Source organism: Electrophorus electricus, chromosome 11 (assembly GCF_041902795.1).
Source record: "Electrophorus electricus isolate QZ-2024a chromosome 11, ASM4190279v1, whole genome shotgun sequence".
Taxonomy (NCBI): Eukaryota; Metazoa; Chordata; class Actinopteri; order Gymnotiformes; family Gymnotidae; genus Electrophorus; species Electrophorus electricus.
Window position 1 is genome coordinate 9,861,493 of NC_137507.1, and position 21,008 is coordinate 9,882,500.

The 21,008-nt window shown below is 45.4% G+C and overlaps 3 protein-coding genes across 3 annotated transcripts in view; 2 read left to right on the top strand and 1 right to left on the bottom strand.

The window, feature by feature from the left end:
- Positions 1 to 142: 142 nt before the first annotated feature.
- Positions 143 to 6,407, bottom strand: hsp90b1 (heat shock protein 90, beta (grp94), member 1). The gene is made up of 18 exons (XM_027018599.3): positions 6,250 to 6,407; positions 5,116 to 5,218; positions 4,694 to 4,835; positions 4,413 to 4,529; positions 3,727 to 4,058; positions 3,482 to 3,593; positions 3,273 to 3,386; positions 3,061 to 3,177; positions 2,826 to 2,963; positions 2,662 to 2,739; positions 2,504 to 2,569; positions 2,117 to 2,386; positions 1,665 to 1,910; positions 1,377 to 1,513; positions 1,135 to 1,213; positions 876 to 1,031; positions 682 to 783; positions 143 to 416 (listed from the first exon to the last, which is right to left on the bottom strand). The coding sequence occupies exons 1-18, from the start codon at positions 6,296 to 6,298 to the stop codon at positions 390 to 392; spliced, it is 2,385 nt and encodes a 794-aa protein (XP_026874400.2). The 5' UTR covers positions 6,299 to 6,407; the 3' UTR covers positions 143 to 389.
- ttc41 (tetratricopeptide repeat domain 41) lies at positions 6,297 to 14,674 on the top strand. The gene is given in 19 exon segments (XM_081723134.1): positions 6,297 to 6,311; positions 6,962 to 7,183; positions 7,186 to 7,607; positions 7,785 to 7,854; positions 7,913 to 7,940; positions 8,107 to 8,275; positions 8,671 to 8,888; positions 9,096 to 9,259; positions 9,696 to 10,164; positions 10,416 to 10,574; positions 10,577 to 10,677; positions 10,879 to 11,039; positions 11,780 to 11,917; positions 12,118 to 12,176; positions 12,256 to 12,308; positions 12,310 to 12,384; positions 12,429 to 12,946; positions 13,398 to 13,471; positions 13,772 to 14,674. Coding segments are annotated over 19 exon segments (3,225 nt in total). The 3' UTR covers positions 13,882 to 14,674.
- naf1 (nuclear assembly factor 1 homolog (S. cerevisiae)) overlaps positions 14,668 to 21,008 on the top strand; it is a 6,742-nt gene continuing 401 nt past the window's right edge. Inside the window, exons 1-9 of the mRNA XM_027018596.3 lie at positions 14,668 to 14,771; positions 15,450 to 16,957; positions 17,177 to 17,333; positions 17,566 to 17,659; positions 18,095 to 18,177; positions 18,275 to 18,435; positions 18,520 to 18,571; positions 19,644 to 19,743; positions 20,507 to 21,008. The exon at positions 20,507 to 21,008 is cut by the window's right edge and continues 401 nt beyond it. Of these exons, the coding sequence (XP_026874397.3) occupies positions 14,733 to 14,771; positions 15,450 to 16,957; positions 17,177 to 17,333; positions 17,566 to 17,659; positions 18,095 to 18,177; positions 18,275 to 18,435; positions 18,520 to 18,571; positions 19,644 to 19,743; positions 20,507 to 20,865 (2,553 nt within the window). The 5' untranslated portion in view covers positions 14,668 to 14,732 and the 3' untranslated portion in view covers positions 20,866 to 21,008. The remainder of the gene's footprint in view (positions 14,772 to 15,449; positions 16,958 to 17,176; positions 17,334 to 17,565; positions 17,660 to 18,094; positions 18,178 to 18,274; positions 18,436 to 18,519; positions 18,572 to 19,643; positions 19,744 to 20,506) is intronic.

The following is a 21,008-nucleotide window of genomic DNA, read 5'->3' on the forward strand; positions in this document are numbered from 1 at the left end:
AGCAATGCAGTCCTGTACAGCAAGAGCTGCTACAGACCAGCTCTTAGAACTACTAATAGTAGACCACCTTAATTCTCACTCAAACTAGGACACTTAGCATCTTGGACACCAATTGGGGAGGTGGGAAAAGACAGACACTCCCTTTCTGGAAACATTTAATGGTTCACACGATGGGAACTCAGCACTCCATAACCGGGTCAGTTAAATATTAACAAATTTACAGTCATGAGGAATGTAGAAAAAAAAAAATTTCAAACACAAGCAGCGCCTTAAAAAAAACCACCCAGCCCTATTCCCAGTTTCTCCAAGCCCACCCCCATGAAGAGGACGATTGACCACCCTGGATGCAGCCTTCACCCTGTCTCCCCAGCCCCAGCTCCAGCTCAGTCTTACAGCTCATCTTTCTCTGTGGTTTCCTGTAATACAAATGCATAAGGTCAGACTTTGCATGCCAACTACAGTTAGGTGTCAGTCTCCACCATCAAAGGGCTAATGCAACTGTGTAGTGTACTGGCTGTTCTGACGAGTAAAAATGCATCTCAAGTGCCGACATGTGAATGTAGTCACTTGGCTTTAAAAATAATTGCCAGTTGCTAATCACTGGGTTTAACTGTTGGCTCAAACATGCCAAAACTGCAACATGGTTGGGCTATAAACTCCGTTGGTCTGCAGGAAACTCACCTTCTCTTCAACATCCTCCTCATCCGTTTTAATGTCTTCCTCCTCAGTGTCCTCCTCCTCCTCTGCCGTCTCCTCAGGTTCCTCCTCAGGTTCCTCCTCCACCTAAGTGGCAATGAAGGCAGAATTTTGAAAGGCAACATGCAGGTATAGTGTATGCGAATGCAAACCACTGGCATGTGCACACGCACGTGTACCTGCTCCTCGAGGTCTACGTTCATGCTAAGGCGGAGCATGCGCTCAATCCTGTCCCCATAAGCCTTGGTGTCAGCCAGCTGGTAGCCAGAGCGCAGGGTAGCCGTCTCGAACAAGACCACGGCCAGATCTGATGCAGTCTGGTCTTCTGGATTAGTCTGAATCAAATCAATTTTTTAATTAAAAAAAGTTAGCAGTCCAACAGGCACACTGCAGTTACAATTAATCCCAGTTACACACTGCAGGATGTGTTCCATTTACCTGTACTCTCTTGAGCATCTCCTTAATGAGGGGATGTTTGGGGTTGATTTCTAAAGTTTTCTTCTGACTTGCATAATAACTAAATACAAAAAAAAAGGCACTCTAAACAAGCATGTAATTTAAATGCATCAATAACCATAGGCAGAGTCTACAAACTGGATACCACCAAATTTAAACAAAAAAAACCTTAATACCTCCGACAGTCACTTAAGCATGCAACAGGGCCCTCTTCTGATACCTACTTTGTGGAAATGTCTTTGCCTGTCTGGTAGGCTTGAGCCTTCATGATCCTTTCCATGTTTCCAGACCAGCCATACTGGCTGGCTACAAGGGCACAGGGAGACTTGGTCAGCCTTTGGGACAGCACAGCCTTCTCAATCTACAAAAGATAGCACATTTCCAATTAGACCACCAGTGAGTACCAGACATCATCTGAAACCCCTCCAAACATTAGGAGCAAGACACCAAATTAGTTCAATGCTTAGCCAATACACAAAGCAACTTCATGGAGTTTCCAGGCCCAACAGTACCTTGTCCTTCAAGGAGGTGTCCTTCATCCAGGTGGTGAGGGGTTCAAACTCCTTCTCCAGAGCTTCCCTCTTTTCCTTGGCCTTGTCACTCTCATCGAACTTTACACCCTCCTTGGCTACATTCTGGAAGCGCTTGCCATCAAACTCTGGCAGGGCCTGGATACAGTACTCATCCACAGGCTCAGTCAGGTAGACGACCTCATAGCCCTTCTTCAGTAGTGCCTCCACAAAGGGAGATGACTCAGCCTGGCCAAGACAGACAGCTTATTGACAAGAGCACATACCCATCTACACTGCTCATCATATAAATGGTCTAAATTTGCAAGATCAGATGCAAGCTTCCTGTTTTGCAACCAATTACTACTTCAAGGGTGACGTGAACCATCTAACTAGGAGGTGCACCAAACAAACCCCTCTACTTTAGCTGCCATTGGCACCACCAGTGCCCTCACCTCCTTCCTGCTGGTTCCAGCCATGAAGTAGATCTTGTCCTGCTTCTCCTTCATCCTCTCCACATACTGCTCCAGGCTGGCAAGCTCTGTCTCACTGTGGGAGGTCTGGAATCGCAGCAGCTTGGCCAAGCGGGTCCTGTTGGAGTGGTCTTCAATCACACCCAGCTTGATGTTGGTACCAAACTCCTTCCAGAACTTATCGTTGTACTGCTCCTCAGCAATCTTCTTGATCATGTCCAGGGTCTTGCGCACCAGCTTCTTGCGGATGACCTGTCCAGGCACAACATGGCCAGCTTACACCACAGTTGTGACAGAGGCAGGCTTGTGTTCACCAAACTGCCACTTGCAGTACTATGGTGAAAGTGTGAGTAGATCACAAGGTCTCACCTTCAGTAGCTTGTGCTGCTGCAGGGTCTCTCTTGACACATTTAGGGGGAGGTCATCAGAGTCCACCTAAGGAGACAAACCAGATATTTGGCTTATCTTCAAGTGCCCAATCACATATGCACCTGTAAGAGTATGCAAAGTCAGGTTACAGGACTCACCACACCCTTGATGAAGTTCAGATATTTGGGCATCATATCGTGAAAGTCATCAGTGATGAAGACTCTACGCACAAACAGCTGTAAAGGGATGAGATATCAGGTTGGTAAGTCAATGTAATGGTGGTAACACTCTTCTCCCCACCACACCCCTTCAATAATAGTACCTTGATGAAGTCATTCTTCTTGGATCCATACTCATCAAAAAGACCTCTGGGAGCTGTGGCAGGGATGAATAGGATGGACTTGAACGTGACCTCACCCTCAGCAGTGAAGTGGATGTGACTCATGGGCTCATCGCTGTCCTGCATAACACATCATCTTCAATGCCAAGCCAGACACCTAAAGATGCAGCTCTTCAGGCCTGTGTACCATGTTCACATTAACTAGATGAAGACTAACCCTTGAGAAGGTCTTGTAGAACGCCTTGTACTCATCCTCCTCCACCTCTTTGGCAGGCCTCTGCCAGATGGGCTTGATGTCATTCATCAGCTCCCAGTCCCACACGGTCTTCTCCACCTACAGAAAATAAATGAACAGTGTTTGAGCACCCCAAAGATGCTTGTGACATCTGGAACAGTGGCATACGCTTGCACAGCATGTGCTGCATTTACCTTCTTGGTCTTGGCTTTGTCCTTTTCCTCATCCTCTTCCTCCACCTCAGCCTCATCCTCAGTGGTTTCCTTCTCAGCCTCCATCTCCTCAATGGGCTCCTCCACAGTCTCAGTCTGAACAAAGAAAGATGTGAGCCTATGGGATCCCCAATGTTACCTGGAACATTACCTTTAGGGAGAGGGAAATGGTGGCTGCCATGACACCAGACCTTGCTGCTCCACACATAGATGGGGAAGTTGATGAACTGCGAGTACTTCCTCACAAGGTTCTTGATGGTCTCCAACTCCAGGTAGTCTGAAGCTTCTTCTTTCATTACCAAACTAATAGAAGATATAAAAAGGAAGAGTTTGTCTTTTCCTGCATAACCCAACACAGGTCACTGCTCTTTAGACCGGGGGGGAGTGACAAGCAGGTTAACTGATCCTTGGTTAAGCGGCAAAAACAAATACTTACGTGATTGTGGTTCCTCTACCCAGGGTGTCACCACGAGGATCCTCGATGACCGAGAACTCATTAGAGTCAGACTCCCAGATGTGCTGGGTGCCATTGTTATGCTTGGACGTGACTATGACTCTGTCCGCCACCAGGAAAGCAGAGTAGAAGCCTACACCGAACTGGCCAATCAGCTCAGAGGTCGACTGGCCCTCCGACTGCATCTCCGTCATCTTGTTGAGGAACTCACTAGTGCCCGACTTGGCGATAGTACCCAGGTTCCTAACCAATTCATCCTTCGTCATGCCAATACCAGTGTCCGTGATGTGAAGCATATTCTTTTCCTTGTCCGACTGGGAGAGAGTAAAAGCAGTGTCAATTGTGCCTTAACTGGGTAATTTTCTGCAAACATCAAGCCAGTGACAGCCTCAGTCTAAATTCTCATAAGTGTGCCATTTTGTTTAAGGCATTCTGTATCTAAGCATACAGATACAAGTTGCTTCTCTCAAGAACAGCTGGATTAAAAATGTGCATAATACATTTGCGATTACATAATGCATGTAAATAAAAGCAGAAAGGCCTTGGACAAGTGTTCAAACCTTTTTGCAATGCAAATGTAATGACTGCTTCTGTATTCTCACAGAAGGTTTCTGTACTGAAATCACCATAAGTGCATTATTGGTGGATTAGGTAAAAACAGAACACACCTTGATTTTAACAGTCAGCTCTTCATTCCCAGCAAGCGCATCATCATCAGTCAGGGAGAGCAGCCGAATTTTATCCAGGGCATCGGAAGCATTGGAGATCAATTCCCTCAAGAAGATCTTTAGAACACACAAGATTAGGTAAAGACAATCAACTCAAGTAGTTGTTTATATTTTCTTGTAATGCAGCCTAAAGCAGTTTGGTACTACAATTCTAGCCAGTGTTGGTTCAATAGTTAACATGTGGACTAGTAGAAGGTACATTGTAGAACAGCTTTGCTCACCTCCTTGTTTTTATAAAGAGAGTTTATGATCAGCTTCATCATTCGATTCACTTCTGCCTGGAAGGCATGTTTTTCTGACTTCTCTCGAATTTCCTTTATTTGTGCTGCATTTAGGCCATCTAACTGAATCGCTTCTTCCTCTCTAGAAAAGAAAAATGGTCATGAGATGGCACAGGTGTTGTACTCATCAAAACCCTCTTGTGCATCACATCATGTCTTGCAAGTGTGAATTTGGTACTGTATCCGGTTTGGATGATGAATCCAAAAATCAGACACCTTATCCTTTTAAGACTGCAGGGAGTTATTTTAGCCCCAAACCAAAAAAGATTTTCCAAATATAAATCTTCCACCTTAAGGCTGCACCTTCAAGGGTTTAAGTGAACAGTAGCTGAGGGGTTACAACACTGTTCAAACATACAAACCTCTGAACAACTTCGTCGTCTGTTCGGGATCCATCTCGGCTCTTGCCCAGGTCTTCCTCAATAGTACCGTCAATATCGACCTCATCATCCGCCTTTACAGAAGCTGCAACAAACCAGATTACAAATCAGTGTCTCGAGACCACACACAAACACACACCTTTGCGAAGGTCAAAGGCACCGCACACCAAGAAAGTGCTGGCAAGCGGTGAAAACTTGAAGCACCTTGAACTGACATGTTACTCCAGCAGCACATCATACCAACAACGTTAAATGTGCTAAATTACAATTATTTGAAGACAGAAGGTACAATCTCAAATAAGTATTTTGACATCTGCCATTAGCTAGCAAGCGTAGGTGGCAGCGTAACGCCATAAACGTCCCTTGACCCGCTGGATTAATTTGATACGACACATGGCACCAGTTTTTTTTTAGCCAGCACCGCCAAAGCAAAACTACAGGCGTCTCAATGCTCGCAAATAACGTGCAACGTAGGTAAGCTATCCTAGCAGCTTGAAGGCAACGGCTCTGTTAAGCGTCTAAACCTTCCGCCAGCTTAAGATACCAAGCTTCCGTAGGTATACTCCGCTGACGTTAGCCAAAAGCTAATCAATTAGCTAAATATAGCTAGCTATGTCGGGTCCGTTAACCGTGCTAGCCAACAAAGCATCTTTGCATTGCTAACGCTAGCTAGCCAGCTAAGCCATCCTACACACAAAAGCATCTTGATGTAGCTGGCTAACGCTCTCTTAACTAGTCGAGGATTTCACATTATTACTGAAAACGTGAAACATCAGATGCACCGTCTAGGTTAACGTCTGTGAGGAAACTTCTAGACGCACATGCGGTTCAGCCCATACTGTACTTATCACCAAGACTGCTAACCTTGTTAACCTAGCTAACTAAGAAAATAACTATTTCTAAATTGGGCTAGACTATATAAATTGAATATTTATGAGCGCGCAGAAACAAATGCCACGCTATATTTAACACATAACTACGTTATCTAGTAAAAATCTGTAGAGGTTAGCTATATGAGGCTGCATGGAGCTTTGTCAAGTTCAAGTCGTTCAATAAAAAAACAGAACATGAACAAACTGGCCACTTCTACTCACAATAAAACAACCGTCTACTTACCAAATACAAGAAGGGCACAGATTAGCCCTAAAAACCACAGTCGCTTCATGCCGAAAACGGAAGCAATATATTAAAACTATAGCGCTTCGTGTTACGGGGACCGGTCAACTATAACGTCTGAAACTGCAACGGTCAAGCCACTGCACTCGGCTTTATGAAGTTCTAGCTACGGAGGAGGTGGGCCAGAGATATCATCCAACCACAGCGACCCACGCACAACACAGCGCCAATCACGGAGCGATCCGCAGCCAGTCGCGACCAATCGCTGCTTTACATGTCCGATTTCAGACGGCCAAATCGTGGCCGCCTTCGATTGGCTCAATGGAGCGTCATGCCCCACTGTTTGTCTATTTACTGCTGATCTGAAGTCAGTTTCGAGTTTTTTATGAATGACTGTCATGTTAATGAACTGATCTTAAATCAGCAAAGGGCGACTTCATTTCTTCGTAAATCTGGAGACGGTTCGTTTGGACACATCCGGGTAAATCGTTCGTTTACCTTAACAACCAGCTGTTGCTATGATCTCTCCTGAGACTCGCCGTGGGTTAGTTGTATTCATTTAGTTACGTCCATCTTTTATTCAGTAAAACTAACTCTAACCCTAGCTAGTATGTTTTTTTATGCAGTTCATTTATTAATCTTAATTTTAAGTCATGAAAGGAGCAGCTCAAGCTGGTAAACGTGCATCGCTAGGCTCCTCCTCTGACTGCAGGCATACCTCTGTTATGTCCCTGGTGACCTCCAGCGAGAGCTAGCCTACCTGAGAACACATGTTTTTCCTCACCTGGATTCACTTTGTGAGGCAAGAGGTGTTTGCTTCAAACCCGTAGACATTCGTTATATGCAAAATAACGATGAGCATGAGAAAGAATACAACCTCCAGCCAAACCAAAGGCTCTCCTCTCATGTCCACCAGCAGTAAAAGACCAGGTCTAAGACCTTATCAACTCATCCTCCTCTTTCCTCTGTCTTCTTGGGACCCGCTATGGCGGTTTTCTCTCTGAGGGGGCTAGGTCGTCTCCGTCAGGTCAGCCGGAGAGAGAACCATGCGGCTTGTCAGAAGTGGTGTGGAATCTGCGTGGAGCTGTACGTGGTGGCTGCTCTTGGGTCATGGAAGAAAGGCATCGGACCTGCAGCCTGAATGAGCTGGAGATCATCCAGGCTGCCATCAGAGACAAGCCCATGCACTGCTTTTTCTACTTTAAAGACGGCACTGCTCAGGTCGCTGAGGATGCCTAAGACGCCAAAGGTGAAAGCCGAAGGCTGTTCCACGGGCTCTCGGGCAGTCAGAGTGTACATGAGGCAAAGCGACTGTGGGAGATGAAAAGCAGGATCATAAACACCTGTCTCCCCGTCAGGTCTGAGAATAATTGAATTAAAGATGGGTAACTCTGATTCAGAATAACAGCTGGCCTTCTCATGTATATACATGGAAATGGAAATGGAATGGCCTTGAAATTGAATACCTAAATCCAATATAATAACTCAAAAGGCTGGTTAGTGTTCTGCAAATTAATGATCTTTCTATGGGGCAGATTCTTCAGAGACCTGCAGGAACTAGGGCACCTGGTAAAGAGAGACTGGAAAAGCATCATTGCTTTACCCGTTTCCAGAACAGCAGTCCATCTGGTAAAGAGAGACTGGAAAAGCATCATTGCTTTAGCCGTTTCCAGAACAGCAGTCCATCTCGGGTTTGAATCAACATTTTTTTCCCTTCCACAAAGAAAATACGACTGTTTGTTACTGCTTAGCATGCCTGCAAATCCTGAATGTGTATTTAGACCTGCTCTGCGTACAGAGTGCTGTATAGACAAGGCAGCAGCTTTACATGATCTTTTTGGTTTTGCCTTTCTGCAGGTTATTGGGAGCTTCAGTGTCATGAGAGCCATATTCAGGCACTGAATCGTGTGTTTGTGCCTTCGAGACAAACCACAGAAGCACTGGAGTTATTCAGTGCATTTGTGTTTCCTGTAGTTCACATGGAAAAGTGCAAACAGCCAGATGATCCAGGGCTTCAGTGTATTTGGTGAGACAATGCATTTTATGAAGCATGCGACGCTACCTCCTATAGTTATTATCAGTCAGGGCCAGCCTTCTGTATTACACTAAAGTCTTTGAGAATCTGCCCCCTTCTTGCAGAGTACATGAATAAAGCCTCAAACATTTACCTGATGCATTTGATCCAAAGCAACTTACAATTACAACTGAGTACAATTTGAGCAGTCTTGCTCAAGGGACCAACAGCAACTTGGCAGTAGTGGGCTTGAACAGGCAACCTTCTGGTTACTAGTCAAGTACCTTAACCCCTGAGCTACCACTGGCCCTATGAGACAGAGTTTCATAGTTTAGACCTCTGCCTGCTATTCCATAAGTGTGTGACTGACATACATGCAGCTAAACTTGTTTCTCTTTCATGCTCAGTAACATTGATAAAAGAGAACCAGAGAGGCCCATTCTGTTACTTAGTGGAGAGAGGGGTTGTGGGAAGTCAACTCTGGTTGCACAGTGGCTTCATGAGTTCTGCCAGCGAAACTCCAAAATTCCAGTTATCCCACATTTTTGTGGGATCGGCAGAGCCAGTAAAGACGTCCGATCTATGCTAAGGCGATGCACTGCTGAACTTCGGAAAGTGTTCTATGGTAAGCTGCTTCGTGCCTAGCAAAGCTTTTGTCAAAATCTAGATCTGGTTTGGTTCACCGTGTACAAACTGTTTTTATAAGGTGTCTAAAACTTAAACACTTTTTTTTTTACTGGGAATCTTTGTACCGTAATATTTGAATGAATGTACTAAGGCTATGACAGACATTTTTAAAAAAGCTGAAGATAACTGAGCCGTGTGTGTACAGATGAGCTGCCGGAGTGGGTTGAAGGTTTGGAGGAGCGTGTTGAGGCCAGGCCCCTGCATGGGGAGGTGCAGGACTTCACTGCTGCAGCTCATCTGGGGCCCTGAGTTTTCCTGGTGGATGGCATAGATCTTCTGACTGACACACTGGGCTTATCTCTGCAGAAGGTAATGACTTCATCTCATCACCTCCCTCTGACACGTCTCTATTTGTCCAACATGTCTATCCTTCTGTTTTCAATGAATCAGTATTAATCAGGTGCATTACACTATAACACTGTAAAACAAATAAAAACAGTTGTGTAAAATGTATGGTACGTTTATGCCACTATAATATCATTAGTGCTAAATTAAGGTCTAGATGGTTAGACTGGTCTCATAATGGGAAGATATATGTGCAACTGCACTGGTTTTCTGTGTTCACTTTAACATTAGTGAGTTTAGTGCAGTTACATGTATTTACAGGTAATACAGAATGTTTCTATAACTTTGGCATGCAAATGAGGTCAAAGTGTGGGGGAAATCCTATTAAAGGAAATGCCCTTTCAGATTTCTGGTATAGCTAATGCGTTTGTAGCACTCAATCATTTCTAAATTGTTACAGGTGAAGGAACTGAGATGGTTACCAGCTGCTTTGCCTTCCCACTGCAAGCTGATACTCACCACCACCACCACAGACCTTACTTACAAAAACCTCGTCAGGAGGTCAGAGGTCCAGGTGGTAACGTGGCCCGGGCCATCTGACCCCTGCATCCAGCCAAACATCTTACGCCACCATTTGGCCTTACCATGCAAAGACCTGCCTGCCTTGCTCCTGCAAGGAATCATGGGTAAGAAACTCAGCCACCTCCCAGTGGTCCTCGCCATCCTCGTCAGTGAGCTCCGGACATGCGGGATGCAGAGAGAGGAGGAGGAGGAGGGAGAGTTGATGGTGGAGTATTTGGAGGTGGATTCTGTACCAGAGCTATGGGTGAAAGTCATTCGTCGCTGGGTGAAAGACTACGGTAGACCTTCTGTTGACCCAGACCCAGTTCCCAAGGGCCCAGGACCAAACACTGTAGCATCTATGCAAGGTACAAGGTTTTGCTGTTAAACAAAGATGCCAATGTTTGTCAAAGCTAATTAATACAAAAAACTTCAAAGTTAAAAGTAACTTAAAAGTAGTGTGATTTATTTGAACAAATTAAGCACAAGGCTTCAAAACACTTCCATTGTGAACCAATATCCACAATTTGTGAGGCTGTGAGTCCTTTTGCTTGTACTGAGTCATTCTTGCTTGATGACTTTACTGTACTCTGCTGTCCTTCTGTTCTGGTGACAACAGTTTCCTCTTTTCCACCTCTGGAGCTGAGAGGCTGGGGGTGGGACACCCTGTGCCTGATCCACTTTTCTCGCTCTGGGCTGTCTGAGGCCGAGATCCTGGCCCTGCTGGGTTACCTGGGCCACAGCGGTCCCTGCTGGGTCCAGGCGCTGGAGTGGTCCCGCTTGCCTTTGGTCCGTGGGTCCAGAAGAATCCGAATGGCCTCCTGTGTTTCAGCCACCAGTCCCTCAGCCAGGCCATGGAGCTACTTTTACTGGGTAAAAGAGTCCACAGTAGTGAGCAGTGCAGTGCATTGTTGTACTATTTGTATAATCCCCGATATAAAATTGTGCGTCATAAATTTATTTGTTTAGGAACACTGCAACACGTGGAAGGCAATATACTACTTGCTTTGGTTTTCACTGCGTAAAATATTTCTCCGATATGTTCTTTCCCACATTGCCTTCTGTACTCAAGTGCTGTGGAGCGACAGAGGAGCCGGTCCTTCTTCCATCGTATTCTGGCCAGGTTCTTTTAGAGGCCCACCGAGGCACCCAGGGCCTGGGAGCGCAAGTTGGAGGAGCTGCCCTGGCACCTGCAGCGGACTGGCGCCTTCCAGGAACTTCATCGTGTACTCACTCACCCAGCGTAAGGCTGCACACAGTAGAACTATGGGGAGGACCATAGAAAAAGTTCTTTTGTTGCCTGTAGGATGCTTTAAGTTGTGCATGAGGTCATGCTAAGTGCACCTCAATGTTCTTAATTTTGTCACAACCTCATAGTTCAAGTTCGGTTTTTTCGTCACATACATAGTCATACACAGTATAACGCGCAGTGAAATGGTTTGAGAGTGCTCTGTCCAAACTGAGGAAGAGAACCAGGGGTGCATAGAGAAAAAAAATATATATACAGATAAATATATATTCTATGTATGTACAAAAATATATTAACAATGTATGTACAATATATGTATATTATGATTATATACACAATGTACAATGTATATGGTTGGGTATATATGTACACAATCTACAGAATGTACAGATCCATTTTGTATAATACCATATCTACAGTTGTTGTGTAACAGGTTAATTGAGTATAAATCTAAATCTATATATACAGATGTACAGATATACAGTCATGTTACGTGTTACGTAACATGTTACGATGTACAGATATACAGTCATATAAGCCTTTTTAAATATAATTTTGCATTAAAGGCAATAAAAACACAAATATCTGGCATTATACAATGAATATAGTTTTAAACATCACACTGTCACACACAAGTTGGACAATAAAGAGCAGATAAGCATGAGTTACTTTAGCCCAGACTGCACAGATGTTAATCAGTACATTAAGATAACATATCTCCATATTTTCCATAGAGCTATGGGGTTCTTGTCGAGTTCTTGGAGACAGTATCCACAGCTAAGACTCGATGTTGTTGGTTACTGGACCCTGCTGAGCCAGAGAGGCTACGATCCAGTCTCTTCACTCCAGAGGCTGCATGTACTTAATGGTATGTCCTATGTTCACTTGGCCTGCACTCTTTTTAAAGGGGAGGTAGGACTAACACTCAATGAAAGGGGGAATAGATGCTCAAGCTAATTGGCACAGCTAGCTTTAGTATTGTTATTATTGTTTGGTCAAGCTATCCCTTTAAAATCCTTTTGGGAAACCCTTATGGTGTTTTAGCTCTAGATTCAGCAGTGTTGTGCTCCAGCGTTCCTCCTATGGTGGACAGTAAGGACATGTCCATTGCTAAAGCTGAGACACATACAGGTAAAAGTGCATTGCAGATGAACAAGTGACTCATCAGTCAGTCATGGCAGCTGAAACGTTCCTGCTCGTTAGTTCTCAGGTTGTGGCCTGCCAAGTTTCGGCATTGCGGGAAAGTTGGCACTTTTTTTCCTCCCACGTTCTGCTTTCTTTGGGCAAGAGCAAAGAAGCAGAGGACATACTGTTGCTAGCCGAGACAGCCATTCAGCAGGTGAGACCCGGAGTGAAGCAGCACTGTCTCCTCCGTGCCTTTAGCAAATATACAGACCCCAGACAGCTCAAGCTCTCCGCTGCTCCATTCTTACTGATCACTCGCGTTCTTCTCAGAGCATTCCGAAGAAAAGCTCAGAGCTGCGCCGAAACTGTTTTCCACATTGTCCTTCTCAGGCAGAGCAGCCGGATGGAGCCGGTGGACGAGCCCTGCGCGAAGTCCGGCATGCCCAGGCTGAGCTCCAACTCCACCTGCATCAGCTGCAAAAGGCGGAGGCGTACTGCAGCAAGGGGCCGGAGATGGCGCGCCTCCTTCCAGCTGCCGTTCCGGACCGTGCAGAGGACGTCAGGTTGATAAAAGGTGGAGGACGATCCGGGTCTGTCCATAAATGTACGGCATATGCGTTAATGTGGTGGCTGTGCGGCTCTGGAGCTGTGTCTCTGTGTGGGCCACGTGGAGGCGAGTTTAACGGGATGAGTTTGTTGTTGCTCCCCAGCAGGACAATCGATGTGTGCTCTGTGTCGGCGGGCTTTACGGTGGACCCTGGACTTATTTATATTTAGCATTCACCATCCTGGATATAGTGTATGTACTACTGTTTATATTGATCTTGTACATATTATGTAAAGATACACTGTAAATATTCACTATATTTTTAGAAACAACCTTTACATATATATTTCATATATAATGCCATAGTTATATACTTAGGTACTATTTGCACTTCTGGTAGATGCTAACTGCATTTCGTTGCCTTGTACTTGTACTGAGCAATGACAATAAAGTTTTATCTATCTATCTATCTATCTATCTATCTATCTATCTATCTATCTATCTATCTATCTACCTACCTACCTACCTACCTACCTACCTATCTATCTATCTATCTAATATACATATCACATAGAGGTAATTATGTGCTACAATATGTCAGGAACTATTCCATCAAATCTAATGGCAGCGGGGCGGTTTGTAGAGTGCAGTGAGGTGCTCGCTCCTGCTTTCTCCTGTAGCTGCAGAACGCCATCCGTGTGCGCGAAGCAGCGGCTGGGCTCCAGGACACGACGCCTCTCCTGTCCCAGCCCCTGTAGCGGGGGCTCGCCACCACACTGCACACGCTTGGTAGATGTAAAAATGTTCACCAGGTTCATCTAGAAACAGCAGGAGCAAATTGCGTCGTGTCGTTTGGCACACCGCTGTGCTTGGGATGGCCCCCATCGTTCTGTATTCGAAATTCACATCGAATGAAAACATCTAATAATAACTTCACACAGAATTAAAACAGCTGTAGTAACTTCACTTCTTGCCTTATGAAAGGTGTCCCGTGCGATAGACCGAAGGACTGTTCACCCATTGCTCTGTTTTGTTGACCTTGTATGACCTCCAGGTAACGTGCTACTGCAGAGTTCCTGTAAAGCTGAAAGGAGGGAGGTGCTGAGTCTGCTACAGAGGGCTTCTAACCTGGGACACCTGCTCACCAGAGAACTAGAGCAGTAAACAATCGTCATCAAGTCTGATAGAATGGAACTAGTATTTCCGAATAGTTTTTAACTAATAAAAAAAGAAAAAACACAACAACAAGAAAAAGGTTTTATCTTTTCTTTTAGTGTCCTAAATACAGGTGCTGTAGGAGTTAGGAAACCTGTGACTGCCACTGCAACTACTGTGGCCTCAGAGCGATATCAGGAGCCTAGCGGTAACAGTGCCCAAAGCAGGTGTGCGCCAACCCAGTAGGGCTATGTCTGGCTGTTTCATAATATGGAGAAGAATCATCGGGGAAACGACTCACTGCTCCTTTGAAATGATGATTTACATACGCAATATAAAAACAATGACAGTAGCTATAACGTATAGACCATGATGAAGCAATAAAACAGGGGCCAACACTAATTCAGAAAAACAACCACTTCCGAAACATACTTAATCCGACCATGTTCATCGGCATGACAGCATGTGTGCACTGTTGGAACCGAACCGAGCACAGTGTAGTTCTGTCTGTTATTTTTAAACGCATCATCTTCACGGGTGTACGCTAGTTCTCTTGTATTTGATTCGCCTCTTGTAGTTGTTTGTAAACTCAGTTATCCACTATTAGCTATCATTCCCACTTGAAAGCGTCTTTCAGACTACGTCTAAGTATCAGACTGTTTAACCATCGGTAAATCCAAAATTCGTAGTAATAAAATTCCCCGGAAACAGTCAAATCACTGCAAAAGACCACTTACATCTTTTATTTTGAAAAAAAAGGTCCCTTTCTGCGGAAATTACGTTGTCGAGGGCGTGGCTTATCTGTCTAGCGTGATAGTCTCTTTTCTGAATTAATTTTCCAGCACTTGAATACGGGGTAAATGGAGAATTTAATAACAGAGGATTTAATATCCACTAAGGTACAGTATGAACAACGTCAGGCTCGTTGTGTAGCTTTGACCTCTTAAACACGACGCTTGCTGAAGATAAAGATAGGTTAACTGTTTTAGACTAAATGACCCAGTGAAATGTGTGTTCAGTTAGCTCTTGGTCCGCTTTTCTGTTTTCTAGCTAACCTGGTTAACTGAAAGTAACAGTAGATACATGAGCACACACACACACACACGCGACTGACCACTAGAAAATAGCCGCATGCCTTTTCCCACTGTGCTAGTTAGCTAGCATGCTAGCCAGCTGTACACGTGGCTAAGAAAACAAAGTCGCATGGAGCACATCGCAGCAGCAGCATCGAGGGAGCGACCCTTGTCATCACCCTTGTTAAGGGGACCCATACTCGCACTGGTTTAGGTAGCTCGTCATCTGTAAGTGTCCAGCCGTCAGCTCCTGCTTCCACATGCACAGCCACATGTAAAACGTAGCTAACGTTTCTGTTGCTGATGTTTGGCTAGGCAGTTGAGGATAAATCAGTTTATTGGCTTCCAGCGGGTCACTAAGATTAACTGTTAAGTTCTGTTGTCGTGAATTGATTTATTGTGCGTTTTAATGGTTTTATTACGTGCATCTTTTATTCCCTCAGATTACTTGCTTAACTGCCTATTTATTTATTTCATTTTATTTTGGGGCCTTCAAAATTCCAGCTTGAAGTGGATGACACGGCAGATAAGTTGTATCATGAACACAACAAACTAGTTGAACCTGAATCAAACAGCAGCACTTCAGAGAAAAGCGAACTACAGAGCCGTGACACTGAAGCCGACCCAGGTACAGTCAAAGTCGCCTCGCGGACGAGTGAGGTTATGGAGACGGGACTGTGCGAGCAGGACGGGGATCAGCACTCTGGCTCTCTGCATGGGAAAAGCGAACTACGGAGCCGTGACGCTGAAGCCGACCCAGGTACAGTCAAAGTCGCCTCGCGGACGAGTGAGGTTATGGAGACGGGACTGTGCGAGCAGGACGGGGATCAGCACTCTGGCTCTCTGCATGGGAAAAGCGAACTACGGAGCCGTGACGCTGAAGCCGACCCAGGTACAGTCAAAGTCGCCTCGCGGACGAGTGAGGTTATGGAGACGGGACTGTGCGAGCAGGACGGGGATCAGCACTCTGGCTCTCTGCATGGGAAAAGCGAACTACGGAGCTGTGACGCTGAAGCCGACCCAGGTACAGTCAAAGTCGCCTCGCGGACGAGTGAGGTTATGGAGACGGGACTGTGCGAGCAGGACGGGGATCAGCACTCTGGCTCTCTGCATGGGAAAAGCGAACTACGGAGCCGTGACGCTGAAGCCGACCCAGGTACAGTCAAAGTCGCCTCGCGGACGAGTGAGGTTATGGAGACGGGACTGTGCGAGCAGGACGGGGATCAGCACTCTGGCTCTCTGCATGGGAAAAGCGAACTACGGAGCCGTGACGCTGAAGCCGACCCAGGTACAGTCAAAGTCGCCTCGCGGACGAGTGAGGTTATGGAGACGGGACTGTGCGAGCAGGACGGGGATCAGCACTCTGGCTCTCTGCATGGGAAAAGCGAACTACGGAGCCGTGACGCTGAAGCCGACCCAGGTACAGTCAAAGTCGCCTCGCGGACGAGTGAGGTTATGGAGACGGGACTGTGCGAGCAGGACGGGGATCAGCACTCTGGCTTTCTGCATGGGAAAAGCGAACTACGGAGCCGTGACGCTGAAGCCGACCCAGGTACAGTCAAAGTCGCCTCGCGGACGAGTGAGGTTATGGAGACGGGACTGTGCGAGCAGGACGGGGATCAGCACTCTGGCTCTCTGCATGGGAAAAGCGAACTACGGAGCCGTGACGCTGAAGCCGACCCAGGTACAGTCAAAGTCGCCTCGCGGACGAGTGAGGTTATGGAGACGGGACTGTGCGAGCAGGACGGGGATCAGCACTCTGGCTCTCTGCATGGGAAAAGCGAGCTACGGAGCCGTGACGCTGAAGCCGACCCAGGTACAGTCAAAGTCGCCTCGCGGACGAGTGAGGTTATGGAGACGGGACTGTGCGAGCAGGACGGGGATCTGCACTCTGGCTCTCTGCATGGGACTGTACATCAGGAGGCAGTGATCCCTCTCTGTGGTGATGGAGGGTCTTTGGCACTGTTGAGCATGCAGTATAGGGATGACAGCTCAGATGACCCCTCAGACAGGTACATTAATCTAAACCACTGCCACAGTTTCAATAATAGACCAGATAGATTTTAAAAACACATGTGTTTGTGTACCTCAGGTATCGTGAAAATGTAATTGGTCAGCCTGATTTGATTACTTTTGTTCCTAACTTTGGATTTAGATGTTACATAATTAGGCACTGCGTCATTATATGATAATTGCTTTGAAACACTTTTCTTCTTTTTCCTCTTCCTCAGTGACTCAGACTCTTCTTCATCCTCCACATCATCTTCATCCTCCTCTTCCTTGTCTGGTCCTACGAATGAGCCTGACCAGGACGGTGATCAGGAAGATGGACACACTTCTGGGAAGAAACTGCCGCCAGTAAGGACTCAAGATGAGCTGCTTATTGAGGTGAGAACCTGACTGATAGGAAGCCTGTGTTGTCGGTGTATTGTGCAATTGTCAGTCATTGTTACAGTGTGTGTTGAAAGAGCAAGTGAAAGAATGTCTCCCTTAAAATAACCATATGAGCTCTTGTAAGATTTTTGCCTGAGATGTTGAATACTGATTTGGGCCGTTAGCATGTGGTTTGCTGAACGGCTTCATGGCATGTTGATTTGAAGGCTGCCCTGTTCGTGTGTAGGACCTTCCCCCGGTGGAAAATCTGACCCTTACCCTCCCTGAGGAGACAGAAGTGGAGGCTGTTGGAATCATCTCAAGCATCATAGATCAGCTAGGTAGTCTTACAGTAGTGCCAGTAATTATTTGCATTAATGGAATTTAGCTAACACTTTTATCCAAAGTACAAATTTTGAGCAATTGAGGGTTAAGGGTCTTGCTCAGGGCCCAACAGTGGCAACTTGGCAGCAGTGGGGCTTGAACTGGCAACCTTCTGATTACTAGAAAAAGTACCTTAACCACTGAGCCAACATTGCCCTAATCAGAGACTGGAGATACTTGTGCTGCAGTCACTAGTTATAGCTGCAGTGTGACTTGGCTGTCTAGATAAGTTACATTTGTATGGCTCTGTGTAAACATGTTTTGAATGAACTGGCCTTTTAGTAATTTAGTAGTTGCTTCTTTTAAGTGATTTGAAGTGTGAATGGGGCAGGATGGCATGTCCAGAAAGTATTAAGTAGCCATTGCTCTATGTTTTATGTTATATGTTCCAGTCATTGTTGAATCAAAAAAGGACAGTCCACCCCTGAATGAGGACAGTGTCTTATTCAACAAGGACCACCTAGCTATCGGCAGGGTACGCTCTTAAAACGCCCCACGTATCTCCTCTTCTGAAGTTTTTGTCATTAAGCAATCAAACCCAACATAAGATACGGATATTATTCTTCCGTTAGGTGTTTGAAGTGTTTGGCCCAGTTTGTCAGCCGTACTACGTCCTGAGGTTCAACTCTCAAGAGGAAATAGAGCAGAAGAACCTCCACTTAAGGGAGATGGTTTTCTTCGCTCCAAAACTCAAAGACTTCACTGACTACATCTTTGTTGAGAAGATTAAGCAGTGAGTAACCCATTTCTGAGAGCAACCATTATATAAATATATATTATTTGTGCTGATGGTGGACATTCTTTTGTGGTACTATAGAACGAGAGGCTCAGATGCTTCATGGAAGAATGACCAGGAGCCTCCCCCAGAGGTAAATATTACGATTTTCTACGTTATTAAACGTTATTAAAATATTTAGGCATCAGAAGAACCCAATAAGATTTAGGTGTTTTTGTTTAGGCTGTTTAACGTGACAGGAATTAGTAAGTTGTTTCTAAAGTGGAACATCTAGATCTGCAGTACTGAAGAATGATTATTGATGTAGAATTTGTACATTCGGTAGGTTGACAATCTTTCCTTCTTAATCAAGTCTGTTACAGTATAAATCTAATAGCAGTGTAAATCAGAGGTAATTCCAGATCAGCTTAACCACTGCTCTGAATTCTGTGTCCATGCGCTCACCAAAAGCACCACACAAAGAAACATCAGAAGAGTGGAGGTCATCTTTGTATTAAAACCTTTAAACTGTATCCATTTGCTGACCACAGAGTAATAGTATCCAGTCAGCCTGTGCTGAAAGTGATGTGGGTCAAACTCTTTTCTGTTTTATGTCTGACAACTCTGGATATTAGCCATCTAACACAGGGTAGCTCATTATAGTGGATAGCTCATCATAGGCCATAATGGAGTTAGTAATGAGAAGTTAGAAATGTGCAAAGCAGTATTAGGAACTGCAGGTTAGGCTGCATCCAAGAAAAATATGAGTGACAGACGAAAGTAGAACCCAAAATAAATGGCAAATATGCCTTTGTAAGCATATATGGCTTATTTGGCAGTTGTATACGTTGTAAACGTATGTGTAACAACCCTGATGATATATGCAGGTTAATCCACTCCACCACATGTCTCGAGCTTTGTGGTCTTAATGCACTCCACTTTGAGTAGAGTGCTTGTCTGCACTACTGCGCCATTACATCGTATGACACCTGGCTTGGAGTGGAATAGCCCTTACCTAACCCACGGCATGCTTTGCAAAACATTGATAACAGCTTTAATATTATTTGTAACTCATACATTAATCACTAGGTCCGGAGGCAATGAATTAAAGTTTAATTTGTGATGAGTTTTCTTTTCTGTTGACTAACAGGTTGTTATTGCAGAGGTTGCTACTGACAGTTTTTTTGTGATGATGGATTTGTGTGTGTGTGTGTGTGTGTTTAAAGGCGCTGGACTTCAGTGATGATGAGCAGGAGAGGCTGGCTAAACAGAAACTGAAGGAGCAGAAGAGACATCATCAGCAGAGCCTCGAGGACTCAGACTTGGGTAACTAGAGCACCAAACACTGCTGTTTACCACAGCTCTACTACACACACATTACCTCACCATTACCACAGCTCTACTACACACACATTACCTCACTATTACCACAGCTCTACCACACACTACACATTACCTCACCATTACCACAGCTCTACCACACACATTACCTCACTATTACCACAGCTCTACTACATACACATTACCTCACTATTACCAAAGCTCTACCACACACATTACCTCACTATTACCACAGCTCTACTACATACACATTACCTCACTATTACCACAGCTCTACCACACACTACACATTACCTCACCATTACCACAGCTCTACTACATACACATTATCTCACTATTACCAAAGCTCTACCACACACATTACCTCACTATTACCACAGCTCTACTACATACACATTACCTCACTATTACCACAGCTCTACCACACACATTACCTCACTATTACCACAGCTCTACCACACATTACCTCACTATTACCCCAGCTCTACCACACACTACCCATTACCTCACTATTACCAAACCCTGCTTTTTATGGTATTCGTCATTCACTACTCTGCCTCACTAATACGAAACACAGCCACACTTTTCCCCCTACAAGTTACGTAATTATTACCAAACACTGCTCCTTATCTCACATCTTATAAATGCTGCATCTCACCTTTTCTAACCAGAATTCCTCATGCCTCAACTGTGTGTCTCTGGAACCTTTTCCCTTCCTAATTGGCTCTGTTCTTCATTTCTTTACCAGAGAGCGAACCTTCCTCAGTCGCTCAGCAGAGACCTCCGTCCTCACAGAAACCGCTGCGGAGGAAACCACGCCAGGGCCGGAATTTTCCACGTGACCAGTCTGCGTACCACAACCCTCACGCAGGCTTCCACAGCAACTATCACACTATACCCCACTTTCTGCCCCATGGCCCTGCCCACTTCCCACCCGAGTGTATGTTCCCTCCTCCTGGCCCCTACCAGCCACCCTTCCAGGGTCCTGGGTACTCTCCCTACCCCAGACCACCCCCTCCTCCCATGGGCATGGTCCCCTGGCCCCCAGGGCCTTACCCAGACCCCATGTTCCACCCTGCTCCACCTCCACCTCCTCCCTCAATTTAACACTCAGTGGCTTTATGTCTGTCTAGTCTGTCCAGTGTCTTCTAAAAAGAAGCCGGACTTATTTACCTGTGCTGAACTGACTGAACATTCTAATATTCTTATGCCTCCGTAATAAGCTTCTTAAGTGGGTATGAAGAGGTTCT